The sequence below is a fragment of the Phoenix dactylifera genome, chromosome 14 (assembly GCF_009389715.1).
Source record: "Phoenix dactylifera cultivar Barhee BC4 chromosome 14, palm_55x_up_171113_PBpolish2nd_filt_p, whole genome shotgun sequence".
Classification (NCBI taxonomy): Eukaryota; Viridiplantae; Streptophyta; class Magnoliopsida; order Arecales; family Arecaceae; genus Phoenix; species Phoenix dactylifera.
In genome coordinates, this window is record NC_052405.1 from 17,461,161 (window position 1) to 17,485,456 (window position 24,296).

General features: G+C 40.4%; 2 protein-coding genes across 2 annotated transcripts in view; both read right to left on the reverse strand.

The window, feature by feature from the left end:
• Positions 1 to 1,008: 1,008 nt before the first annotated feature.
• On the reverse strand, positions 1,009 to 3,059 carry LOC103717558 (elongation factor Tu, chloroplastic-like). Its single transcript, XM_008805996.4, is given in 2 exon segments — positions 1,009 to 1,583; positions 1,585 to 3,059. Coding segments are annotated over 2 exon segments (1,410 nt in total). The 5' UTR covers positions 2,833 to 3,059; the 3' UTR covers positions 1,009 to 1,421.
• Positions 3,060 to 23,588: 20,529 nt separating this feature from the next.
• LOC103717559 (SAGA-associated factor 29 homolog A-like) overlaps positions 23,589 to 24,296 on the reverse strand; it is a 30,439-nt gene continuing 29,731 nt past the window's right edge. Inside the window, exon 9 of the mRNA XM_008805997.4 lies at positions 23,589 to 24,182. Within this exon, the coding sequence (XP_008804219.2) occupies positions 24,095 to 24,182 (88 nt within the window). The 3' untranslated portion in view covers positions 23,589 to 24,094. The remainder of the gene's footprint in view (positions 24,183 to 24,296) is intronic.

The following is a 24,296-nucleotide window of genomic DNA, read 5'->3' on the forward strand; positions in this document are numbered from 1 at the left end:
CCATACTATACCAAACCGAGACTCGGTACGGGGGACGTATCGAGTCTTAGTATGCCAAACCAATCTCCGTACCGGACTTATCGATGTTGTATCATCATGATATTGGTCTAAGTTAGTAGCAGGTTTCCAACTTAATGTTAGTGCACCAATATCGAAAGATCCATTATCAAAAATTGGAAACTTTCTATAAAATGGTTTTACATGCTGAATAGGTGGGCTAAACAGTAGAAAACAGTAATATGCAAGAAGCCTTTGGGCACCCCCTTAGCCGCCCCCCAACATTATTGAGCAAGGAATAGAGCATCCTATTGAAAAAGAAAGCAAGCATCAGTATTAAATAAGATGACAGACTAATAAAGTTTCTCTACAAATTTGTGCTTCAGTTATTAGTTTTCTGTTTTCTTTTTGTGAATATATTCCTTAACAATACTAGAAAAGACATCCGTGCATGGAACCACATATTGAAAAAGCAGAAAAAGAAAAAAAGAAGAATCTACATGAACAGGACACCAACAATGTTTTATTGTACGACTGTATGTAGACATATAAAATAATTTGTAGTGTATAAATATGAAAAATGCATAAATATAACAGGGAAAGCAGAATGTTGAGTTATTTTTCAAGGTTATAATGATTTTCAGTTATCAAATATTTTCAAGGTTGAACATCTTTAGAACTAAACATTATAAGTTGGGGGACTTGTTATTTTTACTTACATTCATAGCAAAACATGACAATCAGGAAACTGATATAGCTGCAACCCTTTGTAAATTGTAATGCATGTAGAAACCAGCATTAATGAAATTGGTCATTGAAAGCAACAGAGTTCCATAATTTCTAGTTTGCAAAAAACCATCTAAGCACATAGACATATAACAACATAATTTGACATTATTGATACCTTTCATAGTCAACAACTCAGTAGTCGTGATGATCATAATTTGTAATCAAGTCTATCAGGCAATAAGGTAAAGAAAAGCCATTGCTCCCTATCCAAGAGAAACTATCTTAAGATTGAAGCATTAATAGTACCTTCATTTCAAAGCACGAATTTCATAAACTAACCTAGTGTACTTCATAAAAGCAACACTCTGCTATTACATAGGAACTACCACTACCGAACACCGGTCATCTAAAACAACAATTAAAATGAAATTACAAAGTTAATTGCTTCAAGTTTCTACCCACAAGGACAGAACAGCACAACAAAAAGAAACACAAAACTGGAAATATATGACAAATGTGGATCTTTGGTGGTCCTGAGATTGAGAACCAGCAGCTGGGGTGTCTTTGATTTAATAACGGCTGACCTACTAACCAAGCAGTACAACTGAGTCAAGCAGCCCCTATCAACAAAGTGGTAAGAAAGCAATAGAGTAAGGAGCACAAGAATAGGGGATAATCTTATCTATCTTGTTCCATCACTCAATAATGGACTGAATGACACCGGCCCCAACAGTCTTGCCGCCCTCCCTGATGGCGAACTGCATACCCTGCTCGCAGGCAACAGGCATGATAAGCTCCACAACCATCTTGACGCGGTCTCCGGGCATGACCATCTTCGACTCCTCATCCTTATCATTATTCATTCATGATGGACGAGACCTTCCCAGTAACGTCGGTAGTCCGCATGTAGAATTGTGGCCTGTAGCCAGGGAAGAAGGGCGAGTGGCGGCCGCCCTCCTCCTTCTTAAGCACATACACGATGGCAACAAACTTAGTGTGGGGCGTGATGGTGCCAGGCTTGGCAATGACCATTCCACGCTCGATGTCAGCCTTCTGGATACCTCTGAGAAGCAGGCCGACATTGTCACCGGCCATGGCCTCGTCGAGGGTCTTCTGGAACATCTCGACCCCAGTGACGGTGGTGGTGCGGGTGTCTCGAAGGCCGACGATGTCGACGGTGTCACCAACTTTGATCGTGCCACGCTCGACACGGCCGGTGATGGAGAAGACGTCTTCGATGGCGAGAAGGAAGGGGAGGTCGGTCTGGCGCTGGGGGATGGGCATGTAGTTATCCACGGCATCCATGAGCTCATAGATCTTGTCGACCCACTGGTTCTCACCGCGCTTCATGCTGGGATTGGCCATGAGGGCCTGGAGAGCGAGCAGGGCGGAGCCAGAGATGATGGGGACGTCGTCGCCGGGGAATTCATAGGACGTGAGGAGCTCGCGGACCTCGAGCTCGACGAGCTGGAGGAGCTCCTCGTCGTCGACCTGGTCCTGCTTATTGAGGAAGACCACCATGTTGGGAACGCCGACCTGCTTGGCTAATAGGATGTGTTCTTTGGTTTGGGGCATGGGGCCGTCGGCGCCGGAGACGACGAGGATGGCGCCGTCCATCTGGGCGGCGCCGGTGATCATGTTCTTGACGTAGTCGGCGTGGCCGGGGCAGTCGACGTGGGCGTAGTGGCGGGAGGCGGTCTCATACTCGACGGTGGCGGTGTTGATGGTGATTCCGCGGGCGCGCTCCTCGGGGGCGGCGTCGATCTCGTCGTACTTCTTGGGGGCGCTGTTGCCGACGGAGGCCAGGGCCATGGTGAGGGCCGCCGTCAGAGTGGTCTTGCCGTGGTCGACATGGCCGATGGTGCCGATGTTGACGTGGGGCTTCTTTCGCTCGAACTTGCCGCGGGCGGCGCGGACGACAAGCAGGCCGCCGCGCCGGTGGGATGGAAGGCTGGTGGTCGGTCTCCGGGAGACGGCGAGGGAGATACTGTGGGCTCCGGACAGAGACCCCGAAGACGAGAATAAAAAAGAGGTGGTGGTTCGAGGAAGCTTGGGAGACGAAGAGGGGAGGAGGGGTTTCGGGGTGGCGGCGGCTCCGGCTGCCATCACGGTGGAGGCCGTGGCGGCAGAGAGAGCGGAGAGGATGGGGTTTTAGACAGGGAAAAGTAGGGAAGAGAAAGGAAGGGAGTACGGGTGCTTATCTCCAAGCTACCATCCAGATTGGGCTAAGGAGGGCCTCCGGTTGCCGGTCCCCGAAATGAATCCTGAGGGAACTGGCGCCGGGGCGGAAACTGGGCAAGGGGTGTCTTCGGAACGTGCCAGGCTGACTAAAAGTTAGGGATTATGATTGAGTTATTTAAAATGTAGATTTGTTTCAAAATTGTTCGTGGTAATATATAGCCTTTGAAAGTTTTGTGGTGTTAAGCTAAAGTTAAGAATATGTTCCTCATGTAACTTTGATGTGAAAAATCTTGGCATTTGTTCCACGTTTAAGGAGTCCTTGTCGGATGGATTGAGAGAATTGTGACATTTTTTTTTTTTTGGGTAGAATCTGTCCCTTTTTTTTTTTTTAAGTGGGAACTCAATGTTTGGAGAAAAATTTAGCATGTTTCGAAAAAGAAAATCATGATTTATATTTATAGAATGAAAATTTTCATTTTTTATTATATGATAATTTTTGTAGTAGTGTTTTATTTGTCTTTTCCAAAGAAAGTTTTATTTTTTTAATAACTTATTCATTTTTTTATTTTTTTTATTGAGAAAGGGACAATTCAACATATAATCAAAAAATGAACCTTGTTTGCTTTTTTTTTTTTTTTCTTTCCAAGTGAATAGAGGACTAAGCCCCAATTACAATCTTAAGTAAGGAACACATTTGACTTGAATCCTCGACTAAACTGTCTCACAAGTTTAGCTCTTTAAGGTGCCTGAGTCGAATGATTTGGCTCACTTTGCTCCAGCCATCATCAGCTTCATCGTCTCATGGTCTAGTTTGCAAGAATGATGACTCTAGATTAGAGTCACCTTCTCCATCACCTGGCAAAATAAGCAATCTGATACGCCATGGCCAACTCTCCTGCAGTCAACAAAGCCATACATAGGATGCCCATTGGCAAATAGGTTCGCCCTTGTCGAGATCCAGACTAGGGACAAGCAGATTTTTGAGGACGGCGGAAACACAAACCTATATGTAGTTGCCTTATGCAAAATATGTAAGCTTGCTAACTAGTGAAACTTTCACTTAAACAATATCTTTCTTGGAGTACTCCACCAATAGGCCATCCATACAAAGCCATACAACAACCTTCTTGATAGGGGTGTAGATGGATCTGGAATATGGACACTAAGATCAAGAGCCAATATTTGCTTGGCTCTTATTCATGGGCTCATGGCCCTCTAGTGGCACTTTCTAATAGGTAACTTCATAGAGGAACCAAAAGATGTACTCTATCACAATGGTAATGGTTCTGCCGGTCCTTGAGAGCAAAGGCATATTCAAAGCCAACAAAACAGACACTCAATGGGTTAAGATCACTCTAAAACATAACAATTTCCGGAACCCTAGATGATCAAGAACCATCTGAATTTCGACAATGGTGGCCAATGAGTTACAAAAAATCAATGACATGGTTGGGACCGTTATTCAGTATTACCTTGAGGACTTACGCTATTAGATAGATGGAGATCCCTACTCCTAGAGAAAGGTAACGAGAATGTTCATCGGCAATGGTGGTTCAGGGCTAGCCTTGCCAACCCCTCTTGTAGATCTCTAAAATCTTGAAGGAAGAAATAGCAGCCTTTTAGAGTCACTTTGCTGATGTTTTGGTTGAACTAGAAGATGAAATAAAGGATGCTTGCCAAGAATGGAAATCCATGGCATGGTGGCCAAAAGTTTAGGATGATGAGTGCCGATGGAGTTGATAGCGAAGGAGTTCAAGGAGAAGGAAAAGCTGTTGAATGAGGTGAACACATTTTTAATGGCAGAGGACCATTACCTATTCCTATTTCAATCTAAAATAGAATGCAATATATATCCTGATAAGAGATCTATATCTAATTGCTAACCAAATCCTTGAGTATTAGACTTCATCCTACAAGCAAAAACAATGAAGTTAACTTTTAGTGCAATATTGAAGAAATCAACCATTCTGAATATAATCTCTACAGCTAGCCAATCCATGGTTATGGACAAGTTCAATGATCATCTAAGTGTCGACAAAGCCCATGTATATATGAAGGTGGACATTACCTCACCATTGAAGCATGGTCGGTCCATATAAGAGAAAGCAGGGTCTTCTAGTAAGAGTTAATTTACAATGATTGTGTACCTTGGTGTAGTCAAATAAGCCATTGGGATGTGAATTGCCAATTTCCAGCACTAGTGTCATCTCCTTGAAATAATACATGGACCTTCAAACTGGATAATTTTGTCATAATAGATCGGAACAATAAGGTGCCCTCTCCCCTATTACGTCCCTAATTGACTTTTGATTTTGGTAGCATGGGCCCATCCAACATGGTTTTGCGTAGTGGGATAAAATATAGAATATGGAACAACACTGCTCTTTTTCAATCAATCATCATGAATACATAGAATGCACTCACATCTCTGTAAGGAGATATTAAGGCAACAAAAGCACATGACCCTCTAAGAACTACTATCCTCAGCCATTTCAATTTGCATATGTATCTAGAACTTATCTAGCTTTGAGTCTCCAAGAATTACAAGCCAAGAGTATGCTCTGCAAGATAAGTCCAACAAGAATTCTCTCATTTTCTCCTACTTTTCTTCTTGAAGAAGAAAATCCTAGTCCTGTACCTCCATCTCTCTCCTTTGTGTGGCATGTGGATTGGATTCAATAAACCCTAAGGGCACCCCTCCTCTTATAGATAAGAGGAGGCCCTAGGGCTTTCCTTGTGTGGACATCCCAAAGTCCTAGTTGGACTCTAATGAGAGAGATGATAATGGAGCGGAGGTGGTATACTTATCCATGCTACCTCTTGGGCATGCTAATTGGACTCCAACTTGAGAGACCAAGCAGTGTCGGATATGAGGGGCAACCCCCTTCTAGAAAGGTGCACCCCAGCAAACATGCACCCTCTAATAGGTGCATATAAGGAACAACCACCGGCCCCTACTTGAATCCCATCCAAGTGGGCTTAGGCTTAGCCCAAGTCCGATCTTGCTTGACCCCAATCTAGCCAAATCCCTATATCCGGACTATTTCTTTAACCCAATCTATTCTCCGATGAAATCCAAAACTCTCTTGATCCAATCTATGAGAGAATAATTAATCTTATTCTAATTGACCTAGAGATAGATAGCCCATGCTAGATGCATTATTGGGATAAATTAACTCAGGTTTTCGCTCATCAATGACCTATCGATTCAAAATCATTTAGCCACACATTAGCTATATAGCTCGACACGGAAATATTGAGCCCATATCGCATTACTGAACCTCATAGCAGATAAGACAAAATTAATTGATCTTCTTGTTCGTGCATAAACTATTTCTTCAATTTAATCCTCTCATCATTCTAGTGTCTTCATATGACTATTAGTATCGCACTATCAAACCCATAGCCATAAGGTTTTATGGCCTATTTGAAACTTGGATCATATCAACCGTCCTTTTATAAAAACTACTCATACACATCACTTTTGAAAATAATTAATTCTTAACTATAATAATTTATAAATGATAATTATTTTCAAAATCTTTCAAGTCATTGCTCAGCCAAGTCTATTATGCCTAACTACATTTTTATTATAATATAAATACTAATATGATGGTTTTCATGTAGGAGAGCCTAACCCTCATTTGTATCTGAATCTAGTAAATCATTGTGGTCCTTATCAAGGACAAAGTGTAAGATATTATGGTTGATACTCGAGTTTGATCACAAGTTTATTGACCTCTAGAGTACAATAAGATATTCTATCCTTCAAGTCAAGGGACCACTTGCAAGCTTGTGCACCTTGTTCGTACCTCTACCCCGACAGTACTTTGTGAGATGGATTGCTAGTATTGATTATTCAATATGATGGCACTCCAGGATCTTAATGAGAGGTCTGATCTTAATGAAGGAGAAACTCTATGATATTTCCATCATGATAGGTTTATGATGCAATGCCCAACCTCATCCATAACTATGGACAAATTTTGAGTACTTAGAAATATCCAATCCTCCTTGTGAAAAATACTTTATCTATTTCGATAAACCCTTGGAGTATTCTTGGACACTTTTCTAACTCTATGGTTGTATGACACATACCATATAAATGTATAGATAAGAGACAGTCATGATTTCTTAATAACTCTTTATGTTAGATATACAAATGATTTTTAGATCATACTTTCATGGATTTTAGGTCATACCCCCAATTCCAACAAATCTATGGCCAAATGATGGTGACCTGAGTCAAAAATCCTCTCCCCATTAGCCATTGTAGAGTCCTTCGTTGGTGACCGTTAGAAATAAAAACTCCAAGAAAACCAAGATGGAGGCTAGGAAGGAGGGTGGGTTGACTCAAGCTCCAGAACCAAGTTCTCCACTAAGTCATCCATTTTCACCAAGTTCTCCACCGACCTCAGATGGATAGTAGAAACCAGCCAAGGTTGCTAGGTGACAATCACTTGAGCACTCATTTTCTAGATTTACTACATGTCCTAGTGGTGGCGGCAAAAAAGGTAGGATGGTTCAGGTCAAACCGACACTAACATTGATTTTCTTCTAGAAATGGACCATCTAAAGGAATCTCAAGATCCAACTCAGATATGAACCAGCATTTTTTGGATATCCAAATAGAGGAAGCCCATTTTGTAGTGGACTTAGAAAATAGTTCAGCTAGGTTAAGTAGGCCAAATGACACAGTTTGCCTAGAGGATTGAGTGGAAAGCATGCCATTGAGCCTAAATTTTCTAAGTATAAACCCACAATAAAGCCCCAAATACCTAAATACAAGCCCATACCTCATGCTGAGATCATTTGTAACAAGGCAAGATGTTGTAATCCCATCTTAGTGTGGTCACCAAAGCCCAATCCCCCAAGTCTGGTCTAACCATGATGAGGATTGAGTTGGCTAAGGAAGGCAAAAACTCTTTTAGTTTGGCTGCTATCTAGCAACCGGACAAGAAGAAAAAAAACTTATCAGGGGTCGAGAACCTCATCTAGCACTTCCCCAACCTCATCCGCCTACGATGTCACTGTAGAATTGATAAAGAAGGCCATTGGGAGAAACTATCCAGTATCGAACTATTAGAATGGTGATACAAGAAGGATAAAAAATAGATGAAAATTAAGCATGGAGAGGGGTCACAGCGATTGCTAGCAAAGTTATAAAGATCTCGGCCATCCATCTGATCCAATAAAAGTGCTGCTATGGAATTGTAGGTGGGCAAGAAAGCCCTCGTTCACAATAGGAAAAAGGCTTATTCAACTGCATAAACCCTAGATTTGTATTTTCTTTGAAACTTGTCTTGCTAACCGAGGTCTTCTTCTTGTCCAATGGGGACTTTTGATTCACTGTTATTCTCAAACCATTGAGTCACGAGGCCTTTCAGGTGGTATCATCACCATTTGGCAATAGAATTTTTGCTTCTATAGATATCTTCAATAATAGCATCTCGCAAGTGTTTGCTATTATTAGAGAACCAAATTCTGACCCTTAGCTCCTAGTTGCAGCCTACACTAATATGGAGCATTGGTAGAGAAGATCGTTGTGGAGAGAACTGTAATGTCCGGGCCCAGAACCTACTAGGCCCAATAAGAAATGGGCCCAGTTAAGGGTTGGGCCCAAATTCCACTGTGGGCAGTGCTGTATAAGGATTGAAATAAAAAATAATAAAAACGAAGGGATAAGACCGACAGGGAGGGGTGACCCTCACCCCTGCTGACAGCCGCTGCCGGCGCGCCGGAGACAAGGGGGGCGGCGGCCAGTCCCAAGGTATGGAGGAATGGAGAGGGAAGGGACCTCTCAGAGGGGGGTCTCATCCTTAAACAGTCCTTTAAGCCTATGCCGGCAACCCCAAAATGACAGACCCCCTAAACACCGAACGAGAGAAAGAGAGAGAGCCCGGAAGCTCCAAGAGGAAGGAGGAACCCCTAAGTCGGCAGAGGTGTTGGAGAGGAGGCACCGCAGGTCATCCCCGGAAATGGTAAGCTCCTGTTACCAAAATAAAAATAGAGGAGGGACTCCATGGACCTCAGTTGCAGTCACTGCCGGCTCTCGGTAGGGGGCTGCAGTCGGCCGGAGTCCATTCCCCTTCTTCTTCTTCAGTGGGATAGGGGGTCTTAGTGAAGAAGAAGAAGGGAGGAAAGAAAAGAAAATGAAAGAAAGAAGAAAAAGGAGAGAGGGAAGAGGGGACTCACCCGTGTGTGGCCGCGGGCATCGGCCGCAGGCGCGGTCGTGGGCTCAGCCGCAGGCGCGGCTGTGGACGCCGCGAGCTCGGCCGTGGCACTGCCGACTGTGGCTCGGCCCTCCCAAAACCCCCTTCTTCCTTCACAGGGGAAGAATGGAGAGAGGAAGAGAGAGGGTTTGGGAGTGAGAGAGAGAGAGAATAGGGGGTGGTGCCGGAGGGAAGGACCAAAGAAAAGAAAGAAAGAAAGAAAGAGAGAGGAGGAAGAGGCCGTAGATCCGGCCGGAGGAGAAGAAGAAGACCGGAGGACCGGCCGAAATGGCTAGGGCTTCCGATCGGAACCAAGGAGAGAGAGAGAAAGGAGAGGAGGAGGGGACTTGCCGTGTACGGCCGTGAGCGTCGCCGGTGCGGGCTCGGCCGGGGAAGCCGAGAGCTCGGCCGCGGGCTCGGCCGGGGAAGCCGAGAGCTCGGCCGCGGGCTCGGCCGGGGATGCCGCGGGGCTTGGCCGCGGACGCCGCCGGTCGTGGGCCGTCTCCCTCCGCTCGCCATCCTCCCCTCCGCTCGCCGTCCTGCCATCGTCGGAGAAGAGAGGAAGGGGGAGATCGGGAGAGAAGGAAGGAAAGAGAGGAGGAGGGGAGGAAGCTTCGGGAAGGAGAAGAAAAGAAACAGTGAAGAAAAAGAAAGAAAAAGAAAAAGAAAAAGAAAAGAAAAGAAAAAAAAAATAAAAAGAAAGAAAAGAAAAAGAAAAGATCCTATCGGGTTAGATCTGGGTTCGGGTCCGAAACCCGTTAAGCCTAATTGACCTATATGAACCCCATCTGGTTTTAAATCGAGCCCAAAGGTTCCAAATTGGGTAAATTGGACTTGGGCTAAATCCTTGGATGGGATCCAAGCAAGTAAATTCATAATATGATGAACTAAGAGATTTTATAATAAATAAATAGGGAATAATGTAATCCCTATTATGTTGTTTTAGGTGATTAAGGATTTGTCACCTGGACTTGAGCAATTTGGAAAGCGAATTGAAGTAAGTAATCTGTCTTAATCCTATCGTAGATCTTGTAATACGTTTTATAAGATGAACCAGTGTTTTTTTATACAATTTGAATTGTATGCATGATTAGTGAAGAATGTAAGTAACCTGTCCTAATCCTGTTGTGGATCATGTTATGTTATTAATGTTTCCTAAGCATTTATTTTAAGTATATATGTTTCATACATGATATGTTACAATGCATAAGTAACTTTAATGATCCCAGAAGCTATGGCTATGTATGCAACATGATGATACTGATAATCATGCATGTAAGTTTATAAAGTCTTAGCTAGCCCAGAGGCACTATAATGGGCTCAAAGATGCTACTGAGAATGACTGAGCCGTCAGTGGCTGAATAGTAACTGAGCTGCCCCGCCAGTGGCTGAATAGTAACTGAGCTGCCCCGCCAGTGGCTGAATAGTAACTGAGCCTGCCCCGCCAGTGGCTGAATTGGAATTGGGCCTGCCCCGCCAGTGGCTGAATAGTAACTGAGCTTGCCCCGCCAGTGGCTGAATAGTAACTGAGCTGGCCCCGCCAGTGGCCGAGTCTGACTTCGCAGTAGCATCCGAGAGTAAAAGGACCACGGCATGCCGGGGCACGGTTTCATATGCATATATTATGAAAATTGTTGTGATTTGCACTACTGCTTTGTTTAAATCGCATACTTATTATGCCATGATGATTATTAGATAAACATGCATGTCAGCTTCTCAAAACCCTGATTTACATGTTTAGTCTACTGGTTGATCCGGTAGGATTATGCAGGATTACTTACTGAGCCGTGTAGCTCATATCCGTTTATTTACTTTTTTCTTTCAGATCCTCACCACTGATAGCTGCCAGAGACACGTTAATTTGGTATTAGCGCTTCTTTCTTTTGGGGTAAAGCAAGTATATACTTTTGTGTATATAAACTACGTAGAAGCTCTGTATTTGGGTACTGACCAGCATGTTGTACTAGATGAATACACATGAAAAGATTTGGTTGGTTTGACTACCCTATTTCCCAGGTATGAGGCTGCGTGCTATTGTGGGCGGTAGTCGGCAATAGCACGGCCGTGTCACGGATCCGGATCCGGGGCGTGACATCTAGTGGTATCAGAGCAACAGGTTAACCATGAGTAAAAATTTTAAGTTTTAATAAGGGAATGGGTAGTTAAGTCTCATTCGGTGAGATTCCGCATAATTGGAAAGAAAGAAAAGATTTTATTAGTCGTATCATCGGTCAATCACGAAAATTGTTTGACACAAATATTTTAATAGGTGACAATGAGCAACAAAAAGAGAGAAGTTAGGGCTAATACAAAGCCATTCTAGGGGCATGGTTATGACAGGTATGGTATCAGAATTCAAGATTTAAGACTACCAAAAATTTTGGTGTTTTCAGACAGAATGGTAGCGAGCCATGCCAAAATAAAAATAAGCTAGTTTGGAGATTTCTCGATGGAGTAATTTGTATTTTGGATTATGATTAAAGTATATTTTGACTGATATAAAGTGGAGTACTAGCTATGGAATATTAAGGTACATGGTGGTTATTGGTGTATCAGTATATAGGTGATTTTGGAAGTTTAACTTGATACCGGATACTGTGGATAATACTTCTAGTTTGAAGTTAATTATTTTGATGGCAAGATAGGGTTCATTCATAAGTTGTTTAAGGCTTGGACAAGGAAAGCTTTTATATTCTTCGAGGTTAAAATCGGTATGACAATTATGCATGAAACTATTGTATAGAAAGAAAATATATCTGAGAATGACATTTAAGAGTTCTCCTTTGTTTACTTGGAATGTGACATATTAGATCTTTTCAAATTACAATGCAAGATTGGTATTTTGATTGAAAGTCATTTAGTAAATTCTGGGATAATTTCCAATCTTGAAGAATATTTTTGGCTCATTTTATATGAATGAAGTCGCTGAAAATGTAAAAAATTTAGTTAAAGCATTGTTATTTATTTAAGGGGATCTTATGTTGGGATACCCTTTCTTTACTCGTTCATGAAAAGGTAAAAGGAAGTTCTAGCTAAGTAACATACGATCTAGATGGAGGAAAGATTTGAAGTGCAAATACATATGAAGGATTAAATAGTTCTGTTGGTAGACAAATAGTATGGCGATCAAAAGTTATTAATGAATTCAAAAAAAAAAAAAAAAAAATTGATGTTTTGAATCAGAGTGCGCAGCGAAAACATAGTGGGCTGAATTAGTTCTCTAAGTTGGTCTGTAGTATTATTCCATTGATTCGGAAAGTTGTAATAATAAAAAGATTTGATCTGTTTTCTTCTGTAGTAGGATTTTCCTTGATAAATGAAAAGAAAATGATCGGATTTTTTGGGATATCGCTGTGCTACCTTAAATTCTCCAGTTTTATGTCATGCTAAGAAATTCTTAGCATCTCGAGACTAGAATTAACGGATCATCAATTTTGATCTCAGATCTGGAATATGCTGATATAAACCTCCGTCCTCCTAAACTTGAAGCTTGAGTTTCTTTAATTAATATCAACCCTCCATCTGATTGAAAGAAATTAAGGTTGTCAATTGACTTTGATGAATAACTATCAAGGGTGGATTGAAGTTGTTTATGATCTAATCTTGTGATAGATCGGGTAATCGAGAGCAGTTGATACTTGGACAAAGAAACTTGATCTTCTTATTCAGAATTAAGATGTTGATTCTATGAATAATCTGGAGAGAGAGCTATATAATTTCACCAGTGAGTTTTTTCTACTGTGGCAACTCCCGGAAGATTTTGAGCATCTTAAATTTAGTATTAACGGATGGATGGTGCCTTGGTTGGGCTTAGACCTGAAATGTTCCCTACTCCTAGCTATGACATCTTCGATCTACCTATCTAAAAGGGGTTTGAAGTTTTGCTAGGATAAAAGTTGATCATAAAATTGTAGGCAGGGTTAAGAGAAGAAAGAGGATTATAGATTATGAAAAGTATTTGATGCTAATGCTCTCACCTATTTCTATTAACCCGATTACGACCGTTGTGTGGACTTAATCGAAAGCAATTAATTTCTCGGGCCAAGGATTATAGCATCTAAGGTGGGAAGATTAGTCTTCTTTTGGAAGAGATCAAAAGAACTCCTATATCATAAATAGAAGGGATCAAGTTTTGAGGTGCCATAAATTTGCCAAAATCTTATCAGCAAGCATTTTAAGAGAGACTAACTGAGAACTAGAGGATGACTCAATGGTTGACTACTTTTGAAAACCAGAACCTAGGGTATGTTTAATTTCGAGGACGAAATTTATTTTAAGGGGGGTAGGATGTAATGTCCGGGCCCAGAACCTACTAGGCCCAATAAGAAATGGGCCCAGTTAAGGGTTGGGCCCAAATTCCACTGTGGGCAGTGCTGTATAAGGATTGAAATAAAAAATAATAAAACGAAGGGATAAGACCGACAGGGAGGGGTGACCCTCACCCCTGCTGACAGCCGCTGCCGGCGCGCCGGAGACAAGGGGGGCGGCGGCCAGTCCCGAGGTATGGAGGAATGGAGAGGGAAGGGACCTCTCAGAGGGGGGTCTCATCCTTAAACAGTCCTTTAAGCCTATGCCGGCAACCCCAAAATGACAGACCCCCTAAACACCGAACGAGAGAAAGAGAGAGAGCCCGGAAGCTCCAAGAGGAAGGAGGAACCCCTAAGTCGGCAGAGGTGTTGGAGAGGAGGCACCGCAGGTCATCCCCGGAAATGGTAAGCTCCTGTTACCAAAATAAAAATAGAGGAGGGACTCCATGGACCTCAGTTGCAGTCACTGCCGGCTCTCGGTAGGGGGCTGCAGTCGGCCGGAGTCCATTCCCCTTCTTCTTCTTCAGTGGGATAGGGGGTCTCAGTGAAGAAGAAGAAGGGAGGAAAGAAAAGAAAATGAAAGAAAGAAGAAAAAGGAGAGAGGGAAGAGGGGACTCACCCGTGTGTGGCCGCGGGCATCGGCCGCAGGCGCGGTCGTGGGCTCAGCCGCAGGCGCGGCTGTGGACGCCGCGAGCTCGGCCGTGGCACTGCTGACTGTGGCTCGGCCCTCCCAAAACCCCCTTCTTCCTTCACAGGGGAAGAATGGAGAGAGGAAGAGAGAGGGTTTCGGAGTGAGAGAGAGAGAGAATAGGGGGTGGTGCCGGAGGGAAGGACCAAAGAAAAGAAAGAAAGAAAGAAAGAGAGAGGAGGAAGAGGCCGTAGATCCGGCCGGAGGAGAAGAAGAAGACCGGAGGACCGGCCGAAATGGCTAGGGCTTCCGATCGGAACCAAGGAGAGAGAGAGAAAGGAGAGGAGGAGGGGACTTGCCGTGTACGGCCGTGAGCGTCGCCGGTGCGGGCTCGGCCGGGGAAGCCGAGAGCTCGGCCGCGGGCTCGGCCGGGGAAGCCGAGAGCTCGGCCGCGGGCTCGGCCGGGGATGCCGCGGGGCTTGGCCGCGGACGCCGCCGGTCGTGGGCCGTCTCCCTCCGCTCGCCATCCTCCCCTCCGCTCGCCGTCCTGCCATCGTCGGAGAAGAGAGGAAGGGGGAGATCGGGAGAGAAGGAAGGAAAGAGAGGAGGAGGGGAGGAAGCTTCGGGAAGGAGAAGAAAAGAAACAGTGAAGAAAAAGAAAGAAAAAGAAAAAGAAAAAGAAAAGAAAAGAAAAAAAAAAATAAAAAGAAAGAAAAGAAAAAGAAAAGATCCTATCGGGTTAGATCTGGGTTCGGGTCCGAAACCCGTTAAGCCTAATTGACCTATATGAACCCCATCTGGTTTTAAATCGAGCCCAAAGGTTCCAAATTGGGTAAATTGGACTTGGGCTAAATCCTTGGATGGGATCCAAGCAAGTAAATTCATAATATGATGAACTAAGAGATTTTATAATAAATAAATAGGGAATAATGTAATCCCTATTATGTTGTTTTAGGTGATTAAGGATTTGTCACCTGGACTTGAGCAATTTGGAAAGCGAATTGAAGTAAGTAATCTGTCTTAATCCTATCGTAGATCTTGTAATACGTTTTATAAGATGAACCAGTGTTTTTTTATACAATTTGAATTGTATGCATGATTAGTGAAGAATGTAAGTAACCTGTCCTAATCCTGTTGTGGATCATGTTATGTTATTAATGTTTCCTAAGCATTTATTTTAAGTATATATGTTTCATACATGATATGTTACAATGCATAAGTAACTTTAATGATCCCAGAAGCTATGGCTATGTATGCAACATGATGATACTGATAATCATGCATGTAAGTTTATAAAGTCTTAGCTAGCCCAGAGGCACTATAATGGGCTCAAAGATGCTACTGAGAATGACTGAGCCGCCAGTGGCTGAATAGTAACTGAGCTGCCCCGCCAGTGGCTGAATAGTAACTGAGCTGCCCCGCCAGTGGCTGAATAGTAACTGAGCCTGCCCCGCCAGTGGCTGAATTGGAATTGGGCCTGCCCCGCCAGTGGCTGAATAGTAACTGAGCTTGCCCCGCCAGTGGCTGAATAGTAACTGAGCTGGCCCCGCCAGTGGCCGAGTCTGACTTCGCAGTAGCATCCGAGAGTAAAAGGACCACGGCATGCCGGGGCACGGTTTCATATGCATATATTATGAAAATTGTTGTGATTTGCACTACTGCTTTGTTTAAATCGCATACTTATTATGCCATGATGATTATTAGATAAACATGCATGTCAGCTTCTCAAAACCCTGATTTACATGTTTAGTCTACTGGTTGATCCGGTAGGATTATGCAGGATTACTTACTGAGCCGTGTAGCTCATATCCGTTTATTTACTTTTTTCTTTCAGATCCTCACCACTGATAGCTGCCAGAGACACGTTAATTTGGTATTAGCGCTTCTTTCTTTTGGGGTAAAGCAAGTATATACTTTTGTGTATATAAACTACGTAGAAGCTCTGTATTTGGGTACTGACCAGCATGTTGTACTAGATGAATACACATGAAAAGATTTGGTTGGTTTGACTACCCTATTTCCCAGGTATGAGGCTGCGTGCTATTGTGGGCGGTAGTCGGCAATAGCACGGCCGTGTCACGGATCCGGATCCGGGGCGTGACAAGAACCTTCCGTGGCATTGCATAAAGGACTACCAACTCTTATAGCTAGAGACTTCAGTTGTATTGATGGGCCAACTAGAAAAGAGAGGGGGGGGCAAAGTGATCATCGATAAGATAAGGCGTAAGAAAATTTAAAGACTCTACTTTAACCAACAATCTACATGATTTTGGCTACACTAATGTTCAATAAACTTTATATAATAATCGTAATAGCTAGGCAAGAGCATAGGAGTGGATCAATAGAGCATTTGCAACCAGAAACTAGGTTCAAAGTTTCTTGATTATTAGGTACAGCACCTACAAAACATCTCCTCTAATTAAATATTCCATTCATATTAATACTTTTACTCTGATTCGTTCAAAATCTCCCTTCTCATTGACAAGTTCTGATTGTCTAACCCTCAATCTTGGAACATTATGCAAGGTACATGAAATCTATAAGTTCAAGGGAATGCAAAGCATCAAGTCCATAGAAGCCGAAGCTCACTAAGTGCGAGTTGAAACAGTAGAAGAAACTTAAAGATAACATCTTTAGAAGGTTGGACGAGATGGAATCTACTATTTTTGACTTGCAACAAAAGAAATGTGATCAAGGAGGCCTTTTTGGAAGAACTTGTGTCTCTTCATGCTTGCTTATTCCAGCATCGTTTTCTCCTTCACTAATAGGTACCTGAAGTTTAAAGTAGCTTGGCTTTGAAATGGAGATAGCAATGTAAGTTTTTTCCACAATTTGACTATGATCAGAATGCATAGAAACATCTAATATGATACCAGTGCCATTGGAAATGAATTGCTTTAGCTCTTCAAGTCTAGATAGGCTACGGATGTTGATGATGAGATTGCCCCATCTATTCCTCCTCCAAGTCATATGCTATTTAATTCTGATAATAAGATGTTATCAAGGAAGATGACTGAAAGAAAATTGAAAAACATTCTTTGACCGATGTTAGGGGATGAGGCCTTAGGCATGGATGGTTTTTCACCACTCTTTTCAATACATATTGGTCAATTGTTAAGAAGGAAGTTTGTCTTGCTATCAAACAATTTTTCATCACATTTTTTTCTACCTCAAGCTTGGAAAGTACTTCCATTACCTTGCTACCCAGAAGGCCAGACACAGTCGAATCTTTCCATTTCTAGTCAATCAATTTATGTACAATGCTTTACAAAATTTTGCCAAGTTTTTGGTGAATAGAATGCAAATTGTTTGAGCTCTTTAATCGATCAGCATTTGTTACGAGCAGGTGAATCTCTGATAACATTTTACTAGCACATAAGATTATGTGATCTTGAGAAAATTTTAGTATGGCATAGTCTAATAGTTATAAAATTGGATATGAAGCATGCTTATGATCTGATAAGATGGGCCTTTCTATACTTTTTCCTCCAGTAGATGGAATATCATGAGGGCTGGAACAATTGGGTGTGTAGTTACACTGTGAGTCCCTCATTTGCTTTGTTGCTCAATAGCATATATATTAAGGCCTTTTAATGAACGAGTGACTTGCAACAAGGGTGTCCCCTTTTACTACTTATTCCTTATTTATGTAGATGCATTATCTTGGATGCTAAATGCCTCAGTATCTAGTTATACTTTTCTTGCTCATCATCTGATACCTTCAGCCCCTTCAATCTCACACCTATTGTTTTCAATAATTGTGTGTTGATTGCCGGAGCCACTATATCAAATATTGCAGTTTTCAAGACTATAGCCAAGGACTATTTTTCAACATCTAGTCAGTGGGTAAATTTAAACATGTTTGTAATGAGATTTAACTTCAAGACTAATTCAATTGCAAAGAACCTACTAAATATTGCAAAATGTAATGACAAATACTATTACTTGGGAGGTCCGATTTCAGGAAGGAGGCCAACTATGTCTAATTTTAATTCTCTAATGCAAAAGATTCGTGATTAATTAGAGGGTTTGGAATGGATATCTTTATTTATGATGGGCAAAATTATGCTTATAAAGTTAGTAATTTATTCACTACCTATCTACCTGATGGCTAACATTATCATTCCAAAATATGTTATTTTAGAAGCTTGATCAAATCATGAGAAATTCCAATGGGGCTCTTTTGATAACTCTAAGAGAGTTCATCTACTAGCTTCTATTGATAACTCTAAATGATTAATCTACTAGCTTGGAACATGGTGTGTTAATATATGCGATATGATGGTTTGGGGGATCCCCCACTTTCCAAGTAGACATGAAGCCTTAATGACTAAGCATGTTGTTAGGTTTATTTTGGACTGGATAATTTCTAGTGTTTGTTGATAAGAACTATGTATAAATCATAGACTATTCATTCTCCTTTTATTCATACTTGTAACAGTTCTTCTATCTAGAAAGTTATTTGCACATGTTACTCTCCAATCTCAATTGAGTCGTACGAGATAGAAGGTCTACTAATGTCTTGGATGATCTATGAATTTCTTTATGCCACTTAAACACATTCTTACAAGTGTCAATATTGGCATTTTGTAGAATATGTTAGTGAAAGACTTGTTTGTAGAAGGAGAGAATAGGTGAAATGCTACTCTCATCTATCAAGCTTTTGATGAAGAACTAGCAAGAAGAATTCCATCCATGGTTGTGCTAGTGTTCAATTCTCCTTAGTGGCTTGGGTGGAGTACTTCTTCATGCTCTAAAGTAAAAGCCAGAAATTTGTACAAGCTCTATTGGGCCATCCTTTGACCAAAGATGTTGCCTATATTTGGAAGTTTGGTACTCATCTGAGAATACTGTGGTTCCTCTAAAAAGCAACTTAGAATCATCTTTCCTGCTGAAGTGTTCTTCATCAATGTGGTCTTCATATATCTCCTCATCACAACTGTTGTCTGGTATATATGAAACTGTTAGCCATACTCTTCTTGCATGTCTGACGCCAGTGAGTATTTGGAAGATTTTGCCTTTTTCTAGTGCAGTTACTATCCCTTCCTTCATTACGGATACTGTTTGTCAATATTTTAAGAAAAAGGTGGAAAGAAGCAAGGGTAGGAATGATGTGATTCTCATATGCTATATTATTTTATGATATTTGGTTGGCTAGCAATAGTTGTATATTTGAAAATACATCCCAAAGCCCTCGTCTAATCATTATAAAGGTTGCTCTTCAAACTTCAGAATCCATTCATCCCAATGCTACTCGGGAGTTTTTGATAGTAAAGAAATCTAGGATTTTCTATCAACAATCTTTGTTTCCACCTACATAACTCTTTTCACTTGAGCAACTCCACCTCCTAGCTTGCTCAAGACTAACTTTGATGGCAATGTGATCGGTGATGCAGCTAATTTTGTTGAGCCAAGTCTTTGTTTTTCTTGTGGCTACAAGTGGGTCGCACCTATCTGATATTACAATCTCAATTATAAAGTTTCGAGGGGTTTATGTTTATGCAATTATAATACTTTGGATGACTCACATTATGCTGGAAGATGACTCAAAAACTGTAATTTACTAGATAACCATGCCAGATGCTCATGTGAATGGTACTCATCTACTATATTATGATATTTGGTAGGTTACATTTACTATGAATTTCTTCAAGACAATTTATATCCACATATAGTCGAACAATATTGTGGACTAGGTATCTTTTTATATTGCAAACACATGAAAGACATCCATAATTTTCTTTTCTCTTTCTCTATTCAGCTTTGTGGCCTCTTATTTTATGATTCTAATAGATATATTTACACTAGAACAATATAATATTTTTATTTCAGCAGAAGGGGTAAAAGAAAAGAAAAAAAGAGCAGAGGTAAGAAACCCTTCGCCTAACCATCATGGTTGGTTGCCATTCAGCATAGGATTCCTTAAGGACTACTTTAGGGATGTAGCTAATTCTCCTACAATTCTTCAAGGTTTGATAATAAATATAATGATTTATTCTCCCAATGGAGAGAATTTGTTATTACCTTTCCGAAAGAGTGTCCAAGGAATAGTTTGAGTGATAATATAATCATAAAGTCAATAACCTAAAAAGAAATGATGAGGTCGCATGGAGATCTCTAGCAAAAAGTTCCACTTCTTATGTGCGGCTTTCCTATTGCTTCGCTATTAATCCTCATATATATATAGTATATAGAAAAAGAAACAACAAGATAGTTACATATCAACTATCTCATGCTTTTTATGTGAGGCTTTCTTCTCATCATATTACCACTCATCTCTAAAATACAACGAGGATTAAGCTACTTGGTAATCTATTTTCTGAAAGCAATTTTTGTCCTAATATTTCACTAAGGAATAAAAAGATGGAGGGTGGTTCTTGACTGGCCTAGCTTCCAAATATGAGTAACCAATTTTGTACTAGAGCATATGGGAGGTATGACAAATATGCCCTAGACTCTATGAAAATATAATGTTTCAACTATGAAGTAATCAAGCATTTATAAAGTTATTAAAGGATTATACAAGCAATGCACCCAGCATAAAGATTCTCAAGAGGAGCTTCATTATTAGTACCTTGAGTGATGTAGAGCAAGATAAATGTCCTAAATGGAGCCTCATGAACGTCAATGGAGGTTTGAGATAAATATCTTTACATATAGTTACCATTCTATGAATAATTTGGAAAGTATGTTACCACCTTTCTTTCCTTGATAAGAATGTAGATCCCTCATATTTGCTTGAAGACTATCCAGTTTACCTTATAATAATGGTTCCAAACGTCTCATGGGCCAATTAAACTGTAAAAATATTTGGGTTAAGGGGCAGCCTTTTCACTTTGAACAACGGACCAACTTGAGAGCTCCCTATAGGCAAGATGGTTAGGTTACTAGGGTTAGATTCTTCTTGCATGTCTCTACCGGATTAGTTATTGCAAGTCGATACTTAGCCAATTTTAGCAAAAATGTCCACAGGTAGAAACTAGGGTACCAAGATAAATGGTTAATTTTTCAAATAAGAGCTCTTTATGCTTATTATCAAAAATTATTTCCTTACCTCAATCTCCTTATTAAGGAGGTAAGTATGTTTCTTGAAAGACTATCTTGTAATCATAGAAATTGTGAGTAGTATTGGCACTTAAGGTCTAGCACCTTTCATTACAATATACATACTAGGAGATTAATATTGCTATAGACTAAGTGACGGGACGTGAAGAGCTAAAAGTACAACGAGACTATAGCTTTAACTTTTAGCTTTAAAACATGTCGATGAGAGCTCATTAATTTATTAATGTATTAGCCAATTGCAAAGAGTTTTTTATTACAAAAGTTTTTCATTTAAGTGGTTGTAGTGGCTATTTAGAGTCTTTAAATGCTTAAAAGGAACCATATTCTTTATATTACACAAGATTCTAGTATTAGAGAGTTATACTGGGAAAGTTAGAGTATTGATAATTTAGATATTCTGTATGCTAAAAGATATGGACTCCTTTCTAGTGATGCTGCTTTCTTTGAGGTGTTGTTGAAATATACAGTATTTTTTAGAAGCACCTCGGAAGCTAAGCTTATAAGTTTTGTAACTTACATGGAAGTTGTTTGACTTAGATATTTGATTATTGAAATCCCATTAAGCAAGAATCATTTCTAGGGAATATGATCACCAAATTTTAATACGGTTACTGAGCCTAAAAAAACAAGATAATTAGACATATTCTAGGAAGACATCAATATATAAAAGGCCTTCTTAATAAATGTATCATCTCCTTTGAATTTGTAAGTATTGCGAAAAGGGTCTCTCTAGGAATGCAGCTCCAGGGTGATCAAGGGAAATGGAATGAAAGCCGATAACATAGTCATTGATGGTAAAAACCCAAACATTTATTATTGAAGATCTCATAAAGAAAGTTTGATGCAGAGAAGCAAGTTGAATGCTTGATTATTAGAGTGCCTCTATTTTCATTACATGATAGACTAGAAAGAGTCAATGACTGAAAGAGCCCAAGGTAGAAATTTATGAGGTACTAGTCTTGGTACTTTTGAAAGGCTCCTTTATGGTGTTGTTAGGCCATATAAGTATTAGACGGTTCGTTCTCTAGAAACTCTCAAAAAACGTCAAGATACCAATATATGGATATAAATAGTGAACTAGTCCAAACTTTGTCCTATATTTGCTGTGTGTATGGCTAGTAGAAGTGTAGTTCAGGGACTCGAGTCAAAACTCACTTCACCACAGTTTCTTGGATGGAAACCACCAATACTATGTATAGGTTCCAGTTCAAATGACACCTTATATTGTATAAGTTGCCAAATAATTATTTTGTTAGTTGTGAAGCTCGTCAAAGATTTTGAAATTTGAGTTTTTTTTGATTAATTTTATCTATTTAATTTAAAATTTCAAGTATGTTATTTTCTTTAAATTTTTAAGTTTCAAAATTTTCATTTTATTTAGTTATTACCTCCGACTAGTGCGTTATTCATTTTAAAATATTAGAGGGTTATTGAGATCTTTTTGACATGATGGGAGAGATTGGGCCAACTAGGCATTCAAAATCTTTCTAGTCTATTTATTGAGAGCCTTGTGATTAGGATATCACCACATGAAAAAGAAAGAAAGAAAAAAAAAACAAGAAGTCTTTCTAACACCTCTATTATTTCCCTGCACATTTCTTTTTTTTTCCATCAACATAATTCCTTCTTTTCTCCAATTCATTTCACTCCTCTTTCTTCAATGGACATGCACATAAAGGAGGTTTTTAAGTAGCCAACATTTGTAGCACCTCCTTAGAGAGAGGCATCGATGGCTCTCGTTAGCAAACATGCACCTCATCTCAAGCTGGCCATTTTGTTTTTGATACATCAGATATTCTGCATGATATTTTAGCTTTAATTCTTATTTTCCAACATTGATCATTTTTAATTAATTTCCAACACTCTGTTGGGTAACCCGAGCAAAGAGTATACTCAAATGTCCTTCTATATGGTGGTAAAGTGACTAAAACTCATCAAAACACTTCAAACAAACAAGTAATTTCGCCAGTTCGGGAGCAATTCACCAAGTCCTAATAAAGGCAGGATTTCATCAATTGTGCCAGTCCTAATAAAGGCAGGATTTGATCCTTAATACTCCAAAGTTTTCGCTGGTTGCTGCAAACATTTGGCTGAGGGTGGCAAATACCTTGACCAACACAAGAGTCTTTTGGATTTTGAAGCCATGCATTAGCTGTTCAATTATTTTTATTATGAAACAGTAAATTCCTGCCTGCACCATGCCTTAACAAGAGCACAGAATATGTGTCCATCAAAATAAAAAACAAGAATTAGACTTGCCTTGTTTGTCTGGATTTTCTGGTTACTTGATTGTTTATGTTTCATTTAGCTACAGTTATTTTATTCTTTATTCAAGAAAACCAAAAAAATAAAAAAAGAAAACAAAGCAAGAATTAGTAGGGCATGTTCAGCTCCAGAGAGGAACATGCAAAAGATTAAGATGTAGGGGTTCTTCTAAATAAGTGCCTTCCTATACAAAATAAATAAATATGAAAAAGATCACAAAACACCCTGCAGGAATATCATTGCAGCAAGAGAACTATATAATTAACATTTACATTTCCCATCTAGTGCGCTTATAGCCTATGTATAGGCCTCTATATATGTTACTTAGTTTTGACATACAAGGAGGAGGAGCAAATGAGTTTTGCTACAATTAGCTCCCTCCAGTTTCAAAATCGACGACATACTTGCATGAAGTTACTTACAAGTTCATAACATTTATCAGACAAAAATCTGTTTTAGATTTAACATTAACTTACTAGCTCTAATGCTTGAATGATGCTTGTGTTAAGACAGCAATGATGATGATGATCCAACAGCTCAAGTGTGTTGTGGGAGCATCATGATGAAGTAGACATGACTCTGTAAAACAATGAACAAAGCACCACCTAAACAGCCCACATATACAACATCATGAGAGTCCATTTGTAGCTTGAAGATTAATATCTGAAGACTAATAGCAGTTGCATGATTTCACTTCATCGGCGATGGCCCTATGGAAGTGGAACCACCTTGTAGAATGGTACACTTCTTTGAGGTAAAGATCCATCTTCTTCGTCATCATCAAACTCAAGCACATAGCTGCCAAGAACAAAAAGACAATGTAGATACAAGAAAAAAAAAAACTTAAATACATATAGTTCCATAATACCAACGGATCTACACTAAAGGTTGGCCCTAAATCTCTCATCATAG